At 38.3% G+C, this 19620-nt stretch overlaps 1 protein-coding gene across 1 annotated transcript in view; it reads left to right on the top strand.

Annotated features, from left to right (window-relative positions):
• THSD7A (thrombospondin type 1 domain containing 7A) overlaps positions 1-19620 on the top strand; it is a 287238-nt gene that overhangs the window by 224398 nt on the left and 43220 nt on the right. Inside the window, exons 12-15 of the mRNA XM_082755177.1 lie at positions 1195-1327; positions 3178-3281; positions 15789-15983; positions 18164-18427. Coding sequence (XP_082611303.1) covers positions 1195-1327; positions 3178-3281; positions 15789-15983; positions 18164-18427 — 696 coding nt within the window. The remainder of the gene's footprint in view (positions 1-1194; positions 1328-3177; positions 3282-15788; positions 15984-18163; positions 18428-19620) is intronic.

Here is a 19620-nt window from a genome sequence, read left to right as displayed (position 1 = left end):
GTTAACCAGTATGGACATTTTTTCTACTCTCTGGGTCAAACGATTTTTATTTATTTATTTATTTATTTTTCCATGGGCTTTACCCATTTGTGTCAGCAGTGGCTTTGGGCAGCACGTCTGTCTTGTCTCTTTTGCCAGCCCCTGGCTTCTCCTGGAGCTGACTGACTCAGGAGCAGAGGTTTTTCTCAATTCCAAAAAGCAGCCAGGTGGTGGAGAGCCACTGCCGGGATTCTCCTACTGCTTGCTCCTAATTATGATTGCTTGGCTATGGTCCAGTATGCTTCTGTGTTCAGACAAGCTGCAGCTGCTGTTGTAACCCACCAAAGCTGGTATCAGTCCAGTCAACCGAATGTCTGCATTACAGCTCTCTGAAAATAAATAAATAAGTACAAAATAAATAAAACAACACCAAAACCAAGATTTTTACCTTAAATATTTGTGCATTAGCTATTCCTATGAAATTAATACAAATTTGTGGGTTTTCCCTTCATGTTCTGCCTGAAGCACAGGTATTTGAAGCTGATTGAAATCAAAATTCTTATGGGAACTATTTACTATTTATCATTAATAATGAATGACTATAATAATTAGAAACTATAAACTGTAAATTCTAGATAGAGAAAATAAAAGTTCACCGTTATACGTAGAATATGTTCTTTTGGAATATTTTGTGGATCTTGGTGCTTGTGGGAATTGAGGGTGTAAGGAGCAGAATTAAAGCCCATCCTGGAGATAACCAGGAGTGTAAATTAAATTTGTTATATTCCTGGCTGTAGAGATTAGCAAAAGGCATTTAGATTTTCTGATTGAGACACTTAGTGAATGGAGAAATTATGAAATATAATAATTTCTTGCTGTTAATTTATGTTTCTAGTTCTGCAAGTCGATGATTAAAGCAAATTTATGCTTTGAAACTAATGTGTAGCAGCAAACTGAGATGGTTGTTCTTGTTCCCTTAAACAGTGTGCTCACTTCGGTTATATATTCATTTGGACAGCATTGTTGCTTTCTGTTTCACTCTGCTTCTAGGTCTTTAGCTGAGATTAAAGTGTTTTATCTATTATGCTTAATTTTCTGAATATGGACAAAGTAGTATGTCACTATTATAATGATTGACTCAAATACCTGTTATGTTAAATCTTATTTTTCTCTAATTACTGTAGCAGGAGAAACAAGTTTTTCTACCCTTTGCAGGTGATATCATAGTAAAAAAACAGTCCCGTCACCGAGTCATTATCCAACTCCCTGCTAATGGTGGTCGTGAGTGCCCAGACACTTTGTTTGAGGAAAAAGAATGTGAAGCTTCTCCCGTCTGCTATAGCTACAGGTAGTGTTTATCAACCAAGGGCAGTTTATGTATGGTTTTTCAACCTTTACCTACCTCTAAATTTTGTTGAATTCCACTTAAGAGAAATAAGATGTATGGCTAAATCAAGGTTTCTGAACAGATATGTACACTCAGCTAGGCTCAGTGTATCAAGACCAACATGTCAACATTTTCTTTCCTTTGAATTGGGAAATTATGTTGTTTTTATTTCTTTTTTTTTTTTTTTTAATTTTTATTTAAACAGTTTATTTGCATGAACATTGCAACTAATAAGAATTGCTTTCCAAGATAAATCTTGCCTTGCAATTATTTGAAATTCTATATGATTAAAAAAATCTATTTTAAATTATCTAAGCCAGTGAAATGCAGAGTCTATTTAGAAGAGCTCAGTTCTTCTCCCATGCAGAAACATACCCTCCATTTTTCCATTCCCATCAACCCAGAGATGACTCGCCCATTGATACATCCCCTAACGTACAGTGTTGACCTATCTTCACCAGAGAAGGCTGACAATTCTAGCAGGTGGGGAACACCACTTTAACTGCTTAAGAAGACTTTTGGGGCAGTTTTGCAACATCTTTCTGAGTGGCATGAGAAAGCTTAGATGTACTTGATAATAAATATGAGGGTTATTTTTAATGTATAATTTATGTATTTGAATTGGAAGCCATTTTTTTTTCCAGTGTATAGAGAATAAGGCTATCTTCCATGAAAACACTCTGTTGCAGAGGTGCAAATATAGTTTAATTTTATTTTAGCCAAAACAGATTGAGATTAAAGTAATATGTTGCTTTCATCATCTGGTAAGAATTATCATTGCAAATTCATTTGGAGGCAACACTGTATATAACTGAAAGATATGAAAATATGCAAAACAGCATTGGGAAGCTATCATAGTGAGTACTCCAAGCATGAGAGAAATGTAATTTGAAATCTTTTTCTAGTCAATACCAGCATCAAAGTTATATCCTTTAAAATACTGTCTGTTCCTCATCTGTTTAGGATCTTCAGTACCAAATTTTACCTGAGCTACTACAGGATGATGTGCTAAGTAGACATAAGTAGCAATTAGAGTTGCTAGTGAGTGGTAAATGAGGTGATTTGATTTTCGTGACGTGAACTGATACTGAACACATTTTCTGCATATTTCCTTTAGTATCTTTCTGACCTGTACACATGATGTGACAGGTGGACTCATCCACTCAGATTTTCTCATGACTTAGTTCAGATATTAGCCAGCAGAGGCAGGTTAAAATGAAACTTGAGGTAAGTGATTTGATCACTATATATAAAAGAGCAGAAGATGATCTGAGCAGTGGATTTAGTTTTTTTCCCCCTCGCTCTGAGTAGTTCAAAACACTCTGGATTATTTTGGAGCTGCAACACTAACTGGATTAGTTATATTTAAAGGCCTAGAGTATTCTGCAAAACTAGAATAGAATTTTGTAGAAGTTTCTTAGCAGTTTAAATTACTGATCAAATAATATAGGCAGCACAATATTTCTCTTTTTATCAAAGCTTTTTTCAACATCTTCTTGACTGTTTTATTTTGATATGATCTGGGCCCATGCACTGCTTTGGATCTCTTGGTTGGCTCCACATTTTGAAGGTGCTGCCACCCGGCTACCCTAGACCTAAGTGCTCTGGGATCTCCTGAGGCACCATTGCAGTCATTTAAACTCACTGTCCCAGTTCTTTGCTGTGTCTGTGGTAATTTTTTGCTCCTGATTTCACCTTTTTGGTATATTTATAAGAAGAAGAAGCTTGGCAAAGGAATTTATTATTTGTGATTTTTATTGCTACATATTTAGATGAATTGTTTCTACTTGATTATTTCCTCCTCATTTCAGGTGGAAGACCCACAAGTGGCGGAGGTGCCAGCTAGTACCATGGTATGTGCGCCAAGACAGTCCAGGAGCACACGAGACTTGTGGACCTGGGCTACAAGCAAGAGGTTAGAACCTATTGTTATTCTGCAGATGTCTATGGCTGTAATGGTGTGGGAAGTGCCTAAAATTCATTGTAATTTAGCATTAATTTTACTTAAATTTCTGGGGTTCAGCAGAGGAAAATATGGAATGCTAGTATAATAGAGTACATCCGAACTGGTATTTGGCAAATGCTTTATTCATATAATATTAATTTTAATTTATTTTTAAGTACTGATACTGCATCAGTGACTAATTCATGGTATTGTTTGTTAGGTTTATTTCAGCATCCTTACCTGAAGCACATTTCTGGAAAGTTTTCTCTGAATATAATTAATAAATTAATTAATTTAAAAAAAAAAATAAAAAGGCGATAGGTCACTTTATAGTCTTTGTTTTGTGAAAAAAAAAATGGAGCAATTTCACCTGTTAAAACATGACATTTTTCAGGTAGCAAGTTTGTGAAGACGTTGAATTATAGAATGGCCTGGGTTGGAAGGGACCTCAAAGATCATCTAGTTCCAACCTTCTTGCCATGGACAGGGATACCAACCAATAGATCAGATTGCCCAGGGCCTCATCTAACCCGGTCTTGAACACCTCCAGAGATGGGGCATCCACAGTCTCTCTGGGCAACCTTTCTGGACATGTTTATAAGCATGTCTGCTAGACAAAATGTAAGACTTTTGTTCCCTGTAAGGAGTGTTCAAAGAATTAGGATTGGAGAACCCTACAATAATTTAGAGCTGGAGGAAGGCTGTGGAGGTCCTATTGTCCAACCCTCCAACAATAGCAGGACTCATTTTAAACTTAGATCCCACCCAGCCTGGAGGAGGTTGCTCAGGTATGTGTCCAGATGAGTTCTCAGCATCTCCAAGGATGGAGATCGCACAGTTTCTCTGGGCACTTGCTCTGCTTGTCTGCTCTTGTGCTGAAAATGTTTTCCCTAATACATGCTTTGAAATGTCACTTGCTGCAATTTATGTCTGTGGCCCCTCATTCTTTCACTATATGCTTCTGAGAAGACTCTGGCTCTCTCTTCTTTATACCCTTCAATCGGGTATAAAGAAGGTAGCTGTAGAGAGTAATGGGAGCACAAGAGGTGCAGGACTTTGCATTTACACTGCTGAAGTTCATGAGGTTTCTGCCAGCTCATTTCTCCAGGCTGTCAAGGTCCTCTGAATGGCAGCCAGACTTTCCAGGTAGGTACTGACTGCTCCTCTCAAAGTGGTGTTGTCCTCAAACTTGCTGAGGGCACTTTCTGTGCATGTTGTTAAAGATGCTAAACAGAATTGGCCCAGGAATTAATCACTGATGTGTAGCTCTCTTAAACAGCTGCCAATTTGTCTTCAAAACCACCGACCCTTCAAGACCAGTGACCCAAATGTTTTTCCACTATTTGCATTTAATAGAAATTAATTTTAACAGCCACGTCCAGCTTTACTGTCACCTGTTTTCACAGAGAATTTTGTAGATTTAATAGAATTGTGTATGTGTGACTGTTTATAGTAAGGTGATGTTTATAGGTGCATTAAATAAACTCAGTATGAAAATAATTACAGTTCCTACTTACTGTGTTAGTAATTGAATTGCTTTGAACTACTAGTCAACCCTGAATTTCAGGAAGGTTTTTTTCTGTTGCCTTTGCTGAGTGCAAACTTCTATCTGTTAAAATAATATTGTCTCAGCAAATTGTAGAATTCCTGATCAAGGACACTGCTAACTGCAGAAATGAAATGTTATGGTCATTAATTTCCTTGCAGTATTAAATGAGGTTATGGTATACTTTAAAAAGAGTAAATCTTAAACTAGTAACTTCTACCATTTACTCAGAAGGTGTTACAAGAGATCAATTTAGGACTTACCATGAAATGAAACACGAAGGTATTGCCTGCTAATATAAAAGACTTCTGACTGTGGTAATTCTTTCAGAGGTCTATCACTAATGCAATCTATTTCTAGCAGCTCTGGAGGATACATTCATTTAACACACTGAGAAAATAAGATTTCTGTCTTTGACGGTAGGAGTTCAGTAGAAAATGTTATTTTCTATAGATGTGTTGCAGTGCCTCAATCTAATGACTTGGCCTCAAACTCATTAATAAAGGACAGCCAATTATTGTGCGTGCAAATTGTATTTTATTATTCCATGTCATGAGAGTTTCAGGGTTTTTTGCGTGTTGATTGGTTGTGGTTTTTGTTGTTGTTTTTTCAGCTCCAACTTCAATCATGTGTATTACACATATACTAAGCAATACATGATTTTGGAATTACTGATTGTATGATTTGATAGATTTCTATAGGTTTTCTCTTACACAGGGTATTATGTACTCCCTCTCCCTTCTTACTTTATAATTTCTGCCATGAAAATAGCCATGTGTGAAATTTTAGTGGTGCATATTATTCTCATCCCCATTACAAGAGTTGATTTCATGCAGGGTGCTCCATGAGTGGAGGCTGACCTGAATGCAAGCCTTCTGGGTGATTAGGTTCTGCCTTCTGGAGTGTTAGAAAGATTTCATGAGATTTTGAAGGAAGATTCTTGAAGAGGTTTTGTCCGTTCTCCCTGCTGATTCTTAGCTACCTCCTGAATACTTAGCTTCTCAAATATAAAGTTTCTACAGGCTGTGGAAAACTTTGCATGTTAGTATATTCTTAAAAGTTCTGTACTATACGTCATTCATTTAAAGATTATTTTGTGATATAGATGCAGAAAAAGACAAAACTACTACTGTGCAAGTCCTTTTAACTACCCCAAAATCAGGAAATGCTAAACAATGAAATATGAAATCTGTTTGGTATAATATTTTGATACTGCATTTATAATGTGATACTGAATACAGATATTTTGAACTGTATATTTAAGCATTTGTTGCTGATTTCTTTACAAATGTTTACAATTTTATGAATATATATGTAAACAGCAAAAAAAAAAAATTCAATGGAAAAGGAGTTCGAAATTTCTGGTGCTCGTGAATGTAGAAATCACACATTCATTTGTTTCTATTAACTTACTTTTGAAGATGAAGTGAAACAAAATTCTTATAAAAGTCAGTCCTTTAGTTTCTAGTGGATTGTCATTTCATTTTTTGTTGATAGTCAATAGAGCAGTAATGTCATTCCTGTATGTGACAATAGTTCTGTTCTTTTTCAGTCTGAGATATTGCCAATGCCATTAGTTTATCCTGTTTCTGATGTGATTGCCTACACAAGAACACTGTAACAGATAGTAACAGCAAAGGTGTTAAATAAGAAAGAATAGGAAGGTATACCAGGGAATAGGCACATCTGACTATGCAGTCATTTGCAGCTTATTTTCAACAAAATAGTCTGTACTGTTCATATGTTATTTAGAAAGATGTTTACATCTGAAGGAAAAACTAGAAGTTAGAAAACATTTAAAATTACTGGTTAGATGACTGATCTTAAGAATGTCTGAATAAAGACAGAGCGTATGCATGCCTTGCTTTATACAACAGCTTTACTATTCACATTTCCATTCTTCAGCTTTTTTGCCATGTTGGTCTTGCTCAACAGAAGAGAAGCTTGGGTGAATCATAAAATTTAGAATTGTGATTCATTGTTAAAGATAGCTCTGTTTCTAGCTGTCATGTGTAATGGTGGTTTTGTTACAAATCATGTCAGTTTAAATGAACATGTCAGAAAATTAGAACTTGGGTCAATGCAGAGGAAAGAGAAGGAAGGGGTTTGGTGTTTTTGCTTTTTGTTATATGAACAGATTTTATTTAGACTTTTTTTAAGAAAAAAAAAAGTTAATTACTTATTCAAATGTTGGGAAACTATTTATATCTAAACCCAAGCATTGTAACATTGCGTTTAATATTTGAGAAGCAAATTCATTGTTGTAGTCATTGACTTATTTGAACAATGCAGATAGTTATGATAATTGTGCTGAATAATGAATAAAAATTTGCAGTCTTAATTGTGGCATTGTTAAAAAGCATTTTAACAATGCCACAATTAAGACTGCAAATTTTAACAATGCCTTTTTTAAAGGCATTTAAAATGCCTTTTAACAATGGATAAGTAGAGCAAGAATTATTCTGTAATTGTGACTTAAGACTTCTAACTTGCTCTTATTCCAAACCCTCATGAAAGGGTCTTATGAGTGCATCAGCAAGGAATTTGAAATGTCTGCTTGACCCTATCAGAAAGCAACAAGAAGTAGAGAGAGAAACCGTGTTTTACTGCAACAGCATTTATGTTGTGTTTATTATCGTAAACTGTTTCTTAATTAACAAGTGTAAATTGACCAGAAGTCTTGATGAGCCACCTGAAACCCAGGAGGGAGAAACATGGTATGTTAGCAAATACAGAATACAGAATCTGGAACAAGAGAGCAAATGCTTGATAAAAACAGGCTTCTGGTACTTGATGGCGATGTGGGCTATGAAACTCACTATGGACCAGGAGAGGAACCTGCTCCAGCTAGCGTGCTAAGAGGGACTGCTTTGTAATTCTTACTGCCAACATTTATTAGCACATAGATAACTTCAAAGCAGAGGTCTGCTCAGTGACATAGATTAATGTATAGTTTGAAATTGTGAACAGCTTCAGCTCAAGCAGTTATACATGATGTCACGTTCACATCTTAATCGTCTATGTCAGTAAGCCTCAGCTCCAGTAAAGTCTGAAGGAACTTAGAAATGCAGTTCAAATCCCTTTTGAATTGTACAGGAAAGCCTAGGAAACTTGCTTTATAAAAGAGGTTGTCTTGCAGTAGCCTCTGTGGGTTTAAGTAGGGTTTGTTGGATCACATCCCAGTGCTAGTGAAGAGGATGTATAGCAGATAAAAAGCTAGAGTGCCCAAACCGCAATAGCCTAATCACATCATGATGTATATGGATGGATGCACAGGGAAGGGCTACTGGAAAGAGATTTGCAAAAGGATGTGCAGCCTGTAGTCCTTGCCACCATAAATCTTCCTCAGAGTTTTGTAAGAGGAATGGGATGAATATTGTGAAATCTGTCAGCAGATTCTGTAACAGCAAGAGGAAGGTTATTTATAAAATTTAAGCAGAAGCTTATGTAACCTTTCTGTCAGACAAAATATCTCTGAATAGCTATATTTGATGTCACTGGGAATTGGCCATTATTAAAGGTCTGATCCTGATGTCTCACCATGCTTTGTTCACAGGATGTGTCTGGAGTTATTTGAAAGGTTGTGAAGCAGGGGAATTGGAGAAAGCTTCCTAGGATTGCCGCGAGCATGAGGTGGCCTTGCAGACTTGTTTGAGCTGTGAGGAGGCTCACAGGTAGAGCTGGTGGTCAAAAACATTTTCCTCTCACTGCAGCTAAGTAGGGACAGTGGCCTACCTCTCTCGGTATTGCTTACTTAGAGGGGGGATTTTCTTTTTTTAAACTTGCATGCCCTCATCAAAAGCACAATAAAGGAAACAAAATGACAAAGACTGCTACTTCTTGATGGAGCTATAAACTACCATTTTAACACCATCGAGATTTAACAGATGAGGTCCCTTTTCTCTGGTTCGTATGACTAAAAAGTCACTGCAGATGACAACAGGGAGCTTCAGGTTTTTTTACTGAAAAAAATGGACAATAGTGCTCCAAAGCATTATTTACATGATTTTTATATAAAAATTTTATTTTTATTTTTATATAAAATTTTATATATGTATATATTTTATATATAAAATTTATATAAAATTTTTATATAAAAATAAAAATCACCACTTGCTGAGGCGATCGGCTCCCAAGCAGACGCGTTCTGCAGCGTAGCGGGGAATCAGACAAGCAGGGCTATGCTTTCCAGCATCGAGCCCACTTGAGGGAGCCGCCAGGACCCAGCAGGGCTTGCGAGGGAGGCTGACAAGGTGTAGGCGGAGCCAGCAGCGCCCCCTCCCTGACCGTTCAAAAGCAGCCCCTAGGGAGCGTGGCGACCAGGGCAAACAGGGTATGGGGCGTCAGAAGGGAGTGACACGGCAGTTCACACAGGCAGGGTGAGCAGGAAGGGCAGAGCACTCCCCCCTGCCCATACAAACACCTCCTCTAACGGCGGTCTACTGCTAGCTAAGCTGTGATGGTCTCCACCAAGCACAGTGAGCTCTCCAGGAAGTCTGTACACACCCAGAACGGCTGCCCGCTCAAAACTGTGGCAGTGCAGGTCTCCGGGTGCAGGGAGTGCCTGAGCCTGTACCTACCACCTGCGGGGGGCAGACAGACTGTGTGCGTGAGGTGTGAGCAGGTGGATGACCTGGTCTGCCCCATGGCAGAACTCGAGGAGGAGGTTGAGAGGTTGAGGGATATCAGGGAGTGTGAGCAGGAGGTAGACTGGTAGAGCAACTCCCTGTGTGGCCTGAAGGGCAGGCACTGGGGTGAGACACCCGAAATGGGGGTGGACCCTCTGCCCTGTTGCTGTTGGGCAGAGGCAGGGGACCTAGGAGTTGAGGAGGAATGGAGACAGATCCCTGCTTGACATCGCAGGAGATGCCCCCCTCACCAGCCCCACCTTTCTAGGTGCCCTTATGCAACAGGTTTGAGGCCCTGGAGCTTGAGAGACCAGTAGCTGAGGAAGAGGTAGAAAGTCTACCCAGGAGGATGCTTAGGGCGAGGAAGTCGACTCCATGCCTCAGGACTGCCTCCACCAGGACAGAAAGAAGGGTGATTGTTGTGGGTGACTCCCTTCTCATGGGAACAGAGGGACCTATTTGTTGGCCTGACCCTACCCGTAGGGAAGTCTGCTGCCTCCCTGGGACCAGGGTCAGGGACATTGCCAGAAAGCTTCCCAACCTGGTTTGCCTCTCTGACTATTATCCTCTTTTAATAGTCCAGGATGGCAGTGATAACATTGAAGAGAGAAGCCTGAAGACCATCAAACGGGACTTCAGGGGACCAGGACGGTTAGTGGATAGAGCGGGTGTACAGGTAGTGCTTTTTTTCCATCCCTACGGTGGCAGGGAGGGGTACAGAGAGGACTTGGAAAGCCCACCTGATAAGCACGTGGCTCAGGGGCTGGTGTCAACACAAAAATTTTGTGTTTTTTTGACCATGGGGTGCTTTACTCAGCACCTGGCCTGATGGCCGCAGATGGGTCCCTATCTCTAAGGGGAAAACGGATCCTGGGCCAGGAGCTGGCTGGGCTCATTGAGAGGGCTTTAAACTAGGTGAGAAGGGGGATGGGGCTGAAACAAGGCTTGTTAGAGCTGTGCCAGGGGGAACAATGGCAAGGCTGGGAGAGAAGGCAATGGCCCAACTGAAGTGCATCTACACCAATGCATGCAGCATGGGTAACAAACAGGAGGAGCTGGAAGACATCGTGCAGCAGGCAGGCTGCGACTTGGTTGCCATCATGGAAACGTGGTGGGACCACTCTCAGGACTGGAGTGCTGCAATGTCTGGCTATAGGCACTTCAGAAGGGACAGGCAGAATGGAAGGGGTGGTGGTGTGGCTCTCTATATCAGAGAGAGTTTTGATGTCGCAGAACTTGAGGCTAGGAATGATAAGGTTGAGTCCCTATGGGTTAGGATAAGTGGGAAGGCCAACAAGGCAAGCATCTTGGTGGGGGTCTGTTATAGACCGCTGAACCAGGATGAGGAGACTGATGAGGAGTTCTATAGGCAGCTGACAAAAGTAGCGAAATCGTCAGCGCTTGTTCTCGTGGGGGACTTCAACTTCCCAGATATATCCTGGAAGCACAACACAGCCCAGAGAAAGCAGTCTAGGAGGTTTCTGGAGAGTGTGGAAGATAGCTTCCTGACGCAGCTGGTTAGTGAGCCTACCAGGGGAGGTGCCCCAAATAGAGAAGGGCTTGTTGGAGATGTGGTGTTTGGAAACTGTCTTGGGCAGAGTGACCATGAAATGGTAGAGTTCTCCATTTTTGGAGAAGCCAGGAAGGGGACCAGTAAAACCATTGTATTGGACTTCCGGAGGGCTGACTTTGAACTGTTCAGGACACTGGTTGGCAGAGTTCCTTGGGAGGTGGTTCTGAAGGGCAGTGGAGTCCAGAAAGGCTGGGCGCTCTTCAAGAAGGAAACCGTAATGGCGCAGGAACGGTCTATCCTCACGTGCCCAAAGACGAGCCGGCGGGGAAGAAGACCAGCCTGGCTGAACAGAGAATTGTGGCTTGTGCTTAGGAGAAAAAGGAGTGTTTACAATCTTTGGAAAAGAGGGCGGGCCACTCAGGAGGACTATAAGGATGTTGCGAGGCAGTGCAGGGACAAAATTAGGAAGGCCAAAGCTAATCTGGAGCTCAATCTGGCAACTGCCGTCAAAGACAACAAAAAATGTTTTTACAAATACATCAATGCAAAACGGAGGACTAAGGAGAATCTCCATCCTTTACTGGATGCAGGGGGAGGAACTTATTTACGAAAGATGAGGAAAAGGTGGAGGTGCTTAATGCCTTCTTTGCCTCAGTCTTTAGCAGCAAAACCGGTTGCTCTCTGGATACCCAGTACCCTGAACTGGTGGAAGGGGATGAGGAGTAGAATGTGGCCCTCACTATCCATGAAGAAATGGTTGGCAACCTGCTACAGCACTTGGATGTACGGAAGTCGATGGGGCCAGAAGGAATCCACCTGAGGATACTGAGAGAACTGGCAGAGGAGCTGGCCAAGCCGCTTTCCATCATTTATCAACAGTCCTGGCTATTGGGGGAGGTCCCAGTTGACTGGTGGCTAGCAAACGTGACGCCCATCTACAAGAAGGGCCGGAGGGCAGACCCGGGAAACTATAGGCCTGTCAGTTTGACCTCCAGTTTTCTTTACAACGTACTCTTTTGTCAGTTTTCTTTACAAAGTACTGCTATTTTTAGGTGTCTGTGAGGTCACTGAATCTTGCATCTCAGTGAAGTACATTAATGATGGGAACAGTGTTGGCAAGATCTTTATGTAAATTTGTGTATAACAAGACTTGTTAAAATACAGTCTTGTTTTTCATTATGCCACCAACAAATGTATTAGCCTGTAGTCCCCTGTGACTTAGTGGAAACAATGCTATCAGATAAAGTTTTAATTACATCAAAGTCCCTTGTCCAGAAAATTTGGACTGCCATTTATTTCACACCGTTCTTCTGGGAGATAATAATTGTTTAATACCAAAACAATTTCCTAAGTGAATAGTTTCCTTGTTAAATTTGATTTTTCAGTTAGCCATACTCCTGTTTTATGTTTTCACTTAACAATTACTTGTGCTTAATTTAGTAACAGAAGAACTACGCTCTTTCCATTTACTGCTAATGTCTGTAATAAATGTGACATGGTTGTATAGGCAAAATAATTAGTCTGGCACTGCATGGCTTTATAGTAGTTGAAGACATTGCTTTGTATACTAAGTTAACCATAAGTTAACCATTGAACTCAGTGACATTTACTGAATGTAATTACAGAATTGCATTTGATCAAAGATGCAGGGGCTGAATTTGCCCATATTAGGCTGTGTGTGAAAAATGTACTCTTAACATCTCCATTAAAAGTAAGGGCATTGCTGATGTCAAGCAAGACATTTAGCCAAAATAATTACAGAATTACAGAATCACAGAACTGTAGGGGTTGGAACGGACCTCAAAAGATCATCGGGTCCAACCCCCTGCCAAAGCAGGTTCCTCAGAGCAGACTGCCCAGGTAGGCGTCCAGACAGGCCTTGAATATCTCCAGAGAAGGAGACTCCACAACCTCCCTAGGCGTGTTAATGGTATGTATGCATTGGTCAAAATCCTGACTTTAAGTAATGAAAAAAGAGCCACTCTTCTAACAGTCAAAGGAGTATTAACCTTTCAAATGTATACCCTAATCTGTGGAATAACAACAGTAAAATGGATCCAGGTCCTGTCAAATAGGAATAGTATGAATAATTATGTATAGTCACTCTGAAAATTAAGATTTGGGAATTGATTTGGTATGCCAAGCTGTCTTCTAATTTGTCTTGTTATTAAGGTGAAATATTTTGGTCTCAAGAATGAAGTTTTCCTGCTTTGATTGCTACGGTTCAACTGACAGTTAATCAGGGGGGGAAAAAAAAAAAGTGATAAACCCCAAAAGAACTTCTCACCTGTGTCTGCCTGGTGTAAATTTGATGTACTAATATGATTCTGAAAAAAAATATGACACGATGAATATCTGCCTTCAGCATAGTGTTTAATGACCAAGGAAGATAGAATGAATGTTGACTTTAGAAAAACTCAATTTAGCTAGAAAGAATGTTTATCAATGGACAGTGTTTATGGCCTCTCAAAGATGGAGAGGCGGTATCTAGAATGGGTATTAAACTTTTGAGATTGGTTATTAAAAGTTGTTGTGTTAATCAATGGACAATCTTTTAGCCCTTTGCTAGATACAGTTTTCATTGCTAAAAACGGTGTCTTGTATCTCCCTGAGAACGTAGTGAAGATAATGCAGTTAGTTTTGCTGATGAGTGCAAAAGTCAAATTCAAGACAGAGGATTTAGGTTTGACCTCTGGAAATTTCTACATAGTAGAACTTGTCTGAACTATGTTTTTCCCCTGGGATATCTTATGTATGTTATTAGCTGGAAAGAGTATCTCACAAGAATCCCAAACCATAATCCAGGTCTGCATTAGAAAATACTGGTTTGACTTATGCTTTTTTTGTAATATTTGGATAACTGTAGAAATCCTACAGGAGGTATGGGTCACACACATCATTAAAATTGTTGTTATATGGAATTTAAAATTTTAGATATTTGGTTTCGCTCATTGAATTGTTATATCTGGGAAAAAAAGGGGGGGGGGGGGAGGTTCTTTGTATAACATCCACCAATAATAATATGATTTGACAGGGTAATTGTATGAGACAATGTACAGCTGGTTGATCCCCCAGTAAGCGCAACTTAATGCAGTCCTGAGCCTATTACAAACACTTCTGGCAGCCCTACACCAAAGGGCAGTCAAGGATCAGGCAAGTTGTTTGCTTAGTATCTCTAGAAGAACAACCCTCCCCCCTCTTTCACGGTGTTTTACCACAGATGTGGAAAAAACAATTCACTTAGGGCCTTTAGGTATGTTTTACTAGGCACATAGGTTTGAAACAGACCATTTGGGTCATCAAGTTCAACTTCCTACAGTCATCATGAAGTAGAAATTTAGAACTATCAGAAGGAAAAAAGCTTTATCAGGAAAGAAAAAAAGGTTTTTGCACAGGTCACAAAAGACCTCCAATTGCCTTGAAACAATCATAAAAAAAAAAATACATGCGTTTCATCAAATATTCCTCCTTCCTCTGGAAGGAAAAAATCATGTATAGCTCATTTTCTGTTTTATTTTCTGTTTTATTTTGAAACTTTGCATTCAAACATGTTTTCTTCTCCAACAGTTGAACTTGATTATACCATAATAGTTTGGATGGTAAAATTTACATTTTTTTTCAATTCGTATATCAATAAAACAATTATTGTCAGTACAATTGAAGTACTATGTTTAAATTATGGAGCAGTGTGTAATATAAAACATGATATTCTGTCATATGTATAGAGAATGATATATTGTGTTTGGGTGTAATGTTGCTGCAACAATTGGTGATCCAAATTACTTTCACAGTCATTATGAGATACTGCATATACTGTGTGCTGTCAGATGCCAAGAAGCATAAATATGATTCTATTGTGTAAACAAACAACTAGAACTTTCCAATCTAGTTACTGCATAATAACTTTTATGGTTTTTGGGGCAAGGAAATAAAATGAGATTTACTGAGGCTTAGGTTAGAATAATAGATAAGCAACCATGTTAAAAAAAAATCCATGAAGAACAGCAGTAGAACATTGTTAAAGCCTATATTAACAGAACAGCCCTATTTGTAAATCCTTGTATTCAAAATACTTCCTTTTGTGCCAGCTGTGTTTTTTTTAAAGAAAAATATTTTTCTTTTAAGAAGATTTTGTTCAGGTTGTGGCTGTCCTATAAGAATTTGTGCCCCTGCACGTTGGTACCCCACCCACAGCAAACATGATTAGTCATTCAACTTTTTTACAAGAACAAAACCTTCTGAAGAACATTGAGCAGAAATACTGCTGCAAGTGGCTAAGCAGTATTTAGAATATATTTCTAAATTTTATGTCTGTCCCTTTTCTAAAATATATGTTATTGATACAATTTTATATCTTATGCACTACTCAGCTACTTAAAATGGTATTTCAAGTTTTTAAATGCCTGAGTATTAGCCTATCTCTGTAGGAAAAATGATAATGTGAAAAGCAATACAACAGTATGGATAACATGGTGCGATCTTTATAATATTTACAGTTGCCTATAATTTTGTTTATTTTTTTTTTCCTGGTAAATACTGATAAATAGTAATTTAAAGAAAATCTCAAAAAAAAAAAAGTTAGAAATATCAAATGTATTAATTCAAGATGTAACTGATTTAAAATATTAGGCTGTCGTATAGCTTTCAATATATGAAATATATTTTCATATATATGAAAATTTTATATATGGGCTTTCAATGTGAGTTTGTGGTAGTATGTTGTAGACTTACTAAATTAGAGGCATCCATGAAAAACTGCTGAATTAAACCCCATCCTTTTTTCTTTCCAGCAATTACTTGTCGCAGACAAGATGGAGGACAGGCTGACATCAGTGAGTGCCTTAAATATGCTGGCCCCTTACCATCCTTAACACAGACGTGCCAGATTCCTTGCCAAGATGATTGTCAGTTTACAAACTGGTCAAAGTTTTCTTCCTGTAATGGGGACTGTGGAGGAGTCAGAACAAGAAAACGCACTCTTGTTGGTAAGAGTAACAAGAAAAACAGTGCATCTTTTATTAATTGCTGCTACTGTTTTGATTAAAGCCTTAGTTGTTCTGAGGCTCCCTTATGACAAGCAAGCAACATTTGTCATTGGAACAGAAAGCAGACCCATTCGTACTGTAATGCTCTATATAGCTGGTGGAACAACACCAACAAAACAGAGAACTCCTGCTTTATGTATCAAACACTTGATCATAGTGAAGTGGGTAGAGAGAAGTAAGGAAGACAAAGGAAGCTGACATTTCTGCTCTATGGTGTATAGATAGTAAAGTGTAAAGCATACCATTTCTTTTTCTGACAAATAAGTCAACATTATCTCTAGTTGTAGGGAGGCGGAAAACTTCAGGCGGCATAATAAACCAACAATCTGATGCAGCGTCTGAGGAAATAAAAAAAAATATCTTTACCTGCATTTTGTTGTGTACTCCATTGTCTTTACAGCAAAAGGGCTATACCTTTTTGGTATTTAAAAGGTTTTCATAACTTGCTTGTTCCACATCCTGATTCTGCAGCCTGTGCACAAAGAGGTAAAGAAGGTTCACAGAATCACTGAATCTCTACAGCCTTTCTGGGTAACCTGTGCCCGTGCTTCTTAAACACTTCATAAATGGGTTTACTGAGCACCTGCATAGCAAACAAGTGCTTCCTGATGTTTAAATGGGACCTCCTGCTTTCCACTTTGTGTCCATTGCCTCTTGTCTTGACACTGGGCACCACTGAACAGAGCCTGGTTCTATCCTCTTTGCACTTGCCCTCCAGATATTTACAGACATTGATAAGAATCCCCCTGAGCTGCCTCCTCTCCAGGCTGAGAGTCCCAGCCCTCTCAGCCTCTCCTCATAGCAGAGGTGCTCGAGGCCTTGATAGCTCTCTGATGGACTTTGTCCAGTAAGTCCATAGCTCATAGTGACTGTCTTGACTGTCTTACAACGCCAATGAACTTTATGCCAAGGTTGCTGCCACATGTGGGGGTATGGGGAAAAAAAAAAACTTAACAATTAAAAAAAAAAAAAGGCAAGAAATAATAGACTCTTACCACACTATCAATACTGTGAGATTCTTACCTTCTGTATGTTAAGTCACCCCTTCAGATTTGCTAAAGCACAGATAGGTGCTATGGTGCATTCTTTGTTGCAGTGAGCTACCATACAGGTAACTGGGAGTGCATTCATAATTATCCTTAGTGAAAATGATGATGAGGAGGATATTTTTAGTATAAAGTTTTATTATCAAAAGAAAAAGGAACTAATTTCTTCACATGCCCTCTTTTTCATTGTAAATAAAGGCAGTAGTAAATATAAGAACTAAAGGGGCTGCAAAGTTGTGTCCAGTGCTTAGTTTTGACAATCAAAGAAAATACTGTAAAATAATAATTTATAACATCTGAGTAGCAGGGATTTTTTAAAACTGCTTCTGAGACTTCTTAATTAATACACATGAGCTGTCATATACAGAAAGGAAAATAGAGCAAAGTTAACCATAGAGAAAATTAAAAATAAATTTAATGGGGGTTGGGAGGTGAGTTGGGTGGGCACACTGCAGTTTGAGAAGAAAAATGATATTTGACAAGAAACAAATTCACAGAAGGAGCCTTCTCTAATAGGGAAGAGGAATGGTAATTATTAACAAAACGTGTGGTAACAGGTGGTGAATTTAAACAGTTTTGACATTTGGAAGAAGGTACTATTGTAACGAAGATGCATGTTATTTCCTCTTGCAATTTTCTTCAACTTGAGAAAGTTTTATCCAGATATTTATTTATTTTGGACTTCATGCCGCTGATCGAATAGGGGGAAATCATGCATTTCTTTATTTGCAAACTTTTTCAAACTGCTTTCAAAGTGCTTGTACACCCCATGTACTTTTATCCAAAGTAAACATAAATATGTGGCTTTATCGTAAGTTACCTTTGTGCAAACTGTAGGCATTTGTTACTTAAGAAATTCAAGTCATTAACCTAAATAAATAAAACTGAATGTAAGTAGTTTTAGGAACACATATTGAATTTTGAAGAACTTAGATTTGCGAACTTTGGCCTTAGGTTTTTCTTTTTTGGAGGATTTATCTTTAATTTACAGATGGCTAATTTTTTTTTTTAACTGATTTAAACTGAGATTTAAACTGATACAAACTTTCTAAAATAATTATTTCTTCTTTCCAGGAAAAAGTAAGAAAAGAGACAAATGCAAAAATTCTCAATTGTATCCTCTGATTGAGAATCAATTTTGTCCATGTGATAAATACAGCGCTCAGCCTGTGGGAAATTGGTCAGACTGTATTTTACCAGAGGGTAAAGTTGAAGTATTGCTGGGAATGAAGATGCAAGGAGACATTAAGGAATGTGGACAAGGCTATCGTTACCAGGCCATGGCATGCTATGATCAAAATAGTCGACTTGTGGAAACATCACGATGCAACAGTCACGGTATTTAGAAGTTTCTTTTCTTTCATCAACTTATCTGTCTGTTTTATTTCATTTAATATAATATCTGTACAGGTAGAAATAGCAGATTGATATTTATTGCTAAGGCTATGTTTTATCCCAAGATACCTTCAAACACAATACACATACTGTAAGCTTCTACAAAGATACTTTATTGCTGACTCACAAAACTTTATTTTTACTGATGACTACAGAGTAACATTTAAATGTTAAATCATGGTAAAATACCAACTAAGTGTTTTAATAAATAAAAGCTAATGCTGTCATTTTTCCAGAAAACTGTACCTGTGAATTTGAGAATGAAACCACTTTGAAGAGTCAGAACAGCAAAAAAATAAACAGAGGCAGCATAGGACTGTTTTGAAAAGAAAGATTTTTTTTTTCTATGAAATAAGCACAGATTCTTTAGATAGCTTTAATCTCCTTAAATAGCCTTATCTCTACCCTTTCCTTGTTAGTGCCTTAATAGATATGCGTTGACCTGAGTTCAACAGGATGCAGTACTTTCTCTGTGTATTCTGTCATGTGTAAATGTAGGTTGCTTAAAGACTTTATATTCACATTGCTCTGGGAGGGAATACTTGCATTCCTGAAGACGTATCTGTAGTATTAGGATCAAAACTGGCATTTTCTGATTTTCAGTGACCCAGAAATGTGCTAATTTATATCAGTGGAGTTTTTGTGATCATTTGTTTCCCTGCTTGCAGTGCAAAAATTTATCTGAGCTATTGGTATGAAAAATTGGATGTTAGTCTCAATGCCATTAAAAGGTCAATATAAGTTTAATCTGTATATGTATTCTAATTTATATGTTAAATTAGGATAACAGAAATTTCATTTATTTACCTGAATGAAGTTAAAATAGCTAATCAAAGGAATGGAATGAGTTAAGGAGATTTTAATTAGCACTATTAATTCCTGTTTAGAGCTAGGGTAAATTAGAAACTCTGAATGCATGAAGTCAAGCTGTGGCATCTTTGTGATTAGATGGAAAAGCAAGCATTCAACTTAATATCTCGAAGCAAAACTGGAAGATAATTTTGTGAATAATTTTCTCCAATGTTTATTTTACCCCGTTATTACTTTTTTTTTTTTTTTTTTTTTTTTTTTTTTTTAAGCTGCAGTTAATATATACTGAAGGATAAGCAATCAAAATTTGTTTAAATACATCTGAA

Source organism: Aythya marila, assembly GCF_965140915.1.
Source record: "Aythya marila genome assembly, chromosome: 2".
Classification (NCBI taxonomy): domain Eukaryota; kingdom Metazoa; phylum Chordata; class Aves; order Anseriformes; family Anatidae; genus Aythya; species Aythya marila.
Note: the sequence above shows the minus strand (reverse complement) of the source record. Positions and strands in the feature narration are given on the sequence as shown.